The sequence below is a fragment of the Sinocyclocheilus anshuiensis genome, unplaced genomic scaffold, assembly GCF_001515605.1.
Source record: "Sinocyclocheilus anshuiensis isolate Anshui unplaced genomic scaffold, SAMN03320099.WGS_v1.1 scaffold446, whole genome shotgun sequence".
Classification (NCBI taxonomy): domain Eukaryota; kingdom Metazoa; phylum Chordata; class Actinopteri; order Cypriniformes; family Cyprinidae; genus Sinocyclocheilus; species Sinocyclocheilus anshuiensis.
Genome location: NW_015544247.1, coordinates 3448654 through 3452391, shown reverse-complemented (window position 1 = coordinate 3452391; position 3738 = coordinate 3448654). Strand labels below are relative to the sequence as shown.

The following is a 3738-nucleotide window of genomic DNA, read 5'->3' as shown; positions in this document are numbered from 1 at the left end:
CTGAGTCCTTAATATTTTCAAGAAACGGCTGAAAACACATCTCTTTCATCTTCATTTGACCCTCTAACTCTAGCACTCTATATTCTATTTCTATTCTAATGGCCAATCCATCATTTTTGGGGGGATTTTTTATTTTTTATTTTTTTAATAAGTATCGGTTCAGGCACCGGAACCGTTTTAAAAGTATCAATTTGGCACCGGTATCGAAAAAAAACCAAACGATACCCAACCCTAATTGTGATTGCATTTTTTCTGATGACAAGGTTTACTGTCTAGGGCTGCACAATATGGCCAAAAAATGTGGTTACATAATCATATAAAATAAATATTATTACTATAAATTACTTTTTTTATTATTAAACCATTAAGCTGTTATTTTGGCAAAACACTGCCAGAAGCCCTTGAAGACTCTCTTTTGTTCACAACAGCCGTTTTACAAGCACTTGCCAAACATTATTAGGGAAGATGGCACATTGCGTTCCAAAAAGCACAATATAAGTGACCCAAACAGAGAGCACATGCAGAGATGAGTTTGTGTTCGGAGCAGCATTTCCTGCTGAAAACACCAGCTCATGAGCTGCTTGTGTGAAAATGAACAGTGCCATGCTTCGCTCTAAAACAGTGATGTATTTATTTAATTCATTGATAAACCACACTAAAGCCCGATTTGGACGGTAATTGTTTCTCATGGGGACGTAAGTGATTGTCACCATTTACAGGGGGTAGTCGGTGATTTAATTGCCGTCGGAATCCAGAATGTCAGTGTATATCTCTCACCACTCCCGTAAAAATCCCTGGCCAAATTACCTACTGTTTTTTGACAAACACCAAGGTCGTGTGGTAATTTAATTGCCGTCCGAATCCACATCTCTGAGTTTACAAGAAGAAATCAATTCAAAATTCAGTGTTTAAACCCTTGCACTCCCGAACACCGTACGGTAGGCTAACTGTTGTACTTCGGTGTAATTTGCATACATATTTATTTCCGAAATGCTGGAAAGTATTGAAAAGAAAAATACTTCATAACTGCTCCACCACAGCAATATATACATAACTTTATCGCGTATAATTATATACAACTATAGCGCGTCTATTTTCCTATTTTTAAACAGGAGATTTAAATAATCAAATAATAAATAGGATTATATATTATAAAATATGCTTGGAATAATAATACATTTTACATAATAAGAAGTATTTTTAAAATATATTTTACACAATAATAAGTATAAATTTGTAAATAAAATTAATTTTATTTACAGCAGACAATCATGTGACTGGCCACATGAGCAGTTCGTTCCCGGGTTCGTAGGAACACAGAACTCGCTCCTCCACTGTGAATAAATCGCCATCCGAATCCATGAGTTTTATCACTGAGGTGATATGTAAATGTATTTTTACAGATATCCATATGAGAAACAATTGCCGTCCGAATCGGGCTTAAGCCATATCACAGATTTGGTTTTATTTCGATTAACTGTGTAACCCTGTCACAGACATTTCTGTTCTTAATTGTGACTGTTATTTTCTTTCTTCCTGTTCATCTAATTCAAATTATTTTATCTAAATATTTTATACAATTCTTTTACATTGTATGAATGTGTAAACTTACCAACACATCGTTACAGATATCCTGCAGTTCAGACTCCACTTTCCCCCGGTATTCCTTCACCATGTGCAGTTTCTTGTCGTTTCCTTCGGTCTTCTGCTCGATGCTGGAGATGACCCTCCAGGCAGACCTCCGGGCGCCCACCACATTCTTATAGGCGACAGATAGCAGATTTCTCTCCTCATTAGACAACTCAGACCCAGCTTCGGTCACCGACTTCATACAGGTCGCCATATCATCATAGCGCTCGGCCTGCTCGGCCAGCTTCGCCTTCTGGATGAGCTCTGCTCTGTCCATCCTGCTGCTTTTCTTTAAGTCTGTGAGTGTTTCTAGGTCTATGGGACACTTGACTGATCAATGGAGGGGAATGAACCGCTGCTTAATCCCTGGAGAGGCTGAGAGGAAGATAATGACAGTCAGACTCCATATATTGATTAGAGAATAGTAGTCACGAATCATTTATGCGAACCAATCATTCGGTTCACTACCATACATTGACAATTCTCCCTTTTGAAGCGTGTGGCTATTTCGTGACTTCAAAGGCTGATTTTAGCACAAGCATTTGAATGCAAGTTGTGGAGCATTTCATCAACAAAAACACCATTTACTGAACGAATCAATGTTTTGAACCCTTGAGGATCTCTAAGAGTGATGTCTTGTCATAAATGAACTGAATAAACTGGAATATCTCGCTATTGAATGAAAAGAACCATTTAATAGAATGATGCAATGAATCGTTCATATTAAAATACAAATTTGTCGCCACCTACTGGCGTAACGATTAGAAAGAGTCACGTGAACAAATCTTTTTGGTAAATGATTCAAACGATTCGAATCACTGAAATGACTCAAAATCCCTACCACCGTTCCGTGTGAATCTTACACTTTCATTCTCCACACACATACTAAAATTCGTCTTAAAACCTAGTGAGTTGCCTACCAAAACAGCATTTTGGGGTTCGTTCCGACAGATGTTGTCTAGGTAGGTAAGTCACTAGGTTTGGAGACACGAACAAGGGTGTGTGTGCAGCTTGTGTCACATCTGTGTCAGTGTGATCCGTACAGCCCTGCCCTGTTCACTAAAATGTGCATATATTTAAAGTGGACCCACTGTTTTAACATCATCTTAAATACACAAAATAGGACATTGCAGTTCAATACACCGATCACAATCATACGGAGTCAATATGAATCAATGAAATCCAGCCTGATTTCCGTAGCAATGAGGTTACTGGCTCACTATACAAAGCGTTAATTTGACAATCTCAGCAGTCAGATATGCATATTACCATATATCAAAACACATTTTAGTTTATACCACAAATAGCTCTATTTAGATCAAAGTATAGCTATATAAATCTTTTTTTTTAATCTTTTAAAAAAGCAATTTGACGACCCGCCTTTAACAGCGATGGGTCTCGTCTTGTCCAATACGTTATTATTTTAGAAAACAAAATTATATAACAAATACGCAGTCGGAGAATACAAGCGTCCCATATAAAAGGTAAATACATGTTTACTACATTGTAATAAGCAAATCAACCCTTTTTCCTGATCGATATGGACGCAGTTTGGCAGCCCCTCCTGCCTCTCAACCGACCAGCGCGGTTATACCGATTACGCCGTCCATTGAAACAATAAAAAATTGTATATACGAATATAAGCTTGTACAATAAATAAACATAAAACTTTAAAGCTAAAATATATTAGACTGCATCTCACCTCTCGATCAATGGTTGACTCCACCGGATTGATAGCCTTTGAGCTTGGATGGTTAGGAAAAAAAACGTAGTAGAGAAAGACAACCGAAAGTGTTACCGTAGGACGTCGCTAATCCCGCTTGTCAGCCAATCAGATGCCGCGCTCCCCTCCTGTCACACGTTATACTTCAAATGATCATCCAATAGCTGATTAGCGCGGGGAATGGAGGCGGGCCGATACGAATGCGTTCGGTTGCCCCGTAGACTCTGATTTGTAGCCACGGGGTTTCCTCCAATTAGAGCAAGGGGGATGACGTCACTATTGCTATGGTGATCCCCCCTCCCCCTACTCATCCCCAGCATCACCATCAGCATCATGATTGGGAACTGGATGCAGCAACAGCAGATCTAGCCTACCTACTGAGACCC

The 3738-nt window shown here is 39.0% G+C and overlaps 1 protein-coding gene across 1 annotated transcript in view; it reads right to left on the bottom strand.

Annotated features, from left to right (window-relative positions):
• The window catches only part of ywhaqb (tyrosine 3-monooxygenase/tryptophan 5-monooxygenase activation protein, theta polypeptide b), a 10775-nt gene extending 7323 nt beyond the window's left edge, over positions 1–3452 (bottom strand). Inside the window, exons 1-2 of the mRNA XM_016498624.1 lie at positions 3332–3452; positions 1613–2004 (exon numbers count right to left, since the gene is read on the bottom strand). Of these exons, the coding sequence (XP_016354110.1) occupies positions 1613–1906 (294 nt within the window). The 5' untranslated portion in view covers positions 1907–2004; positions 3332–3452. The remainder of the gene's footprint in view (positions 1–1612; positions 2005–3331) is intronic.
• Positions 3453–3738: the final 286 nt, after the last annotated feature.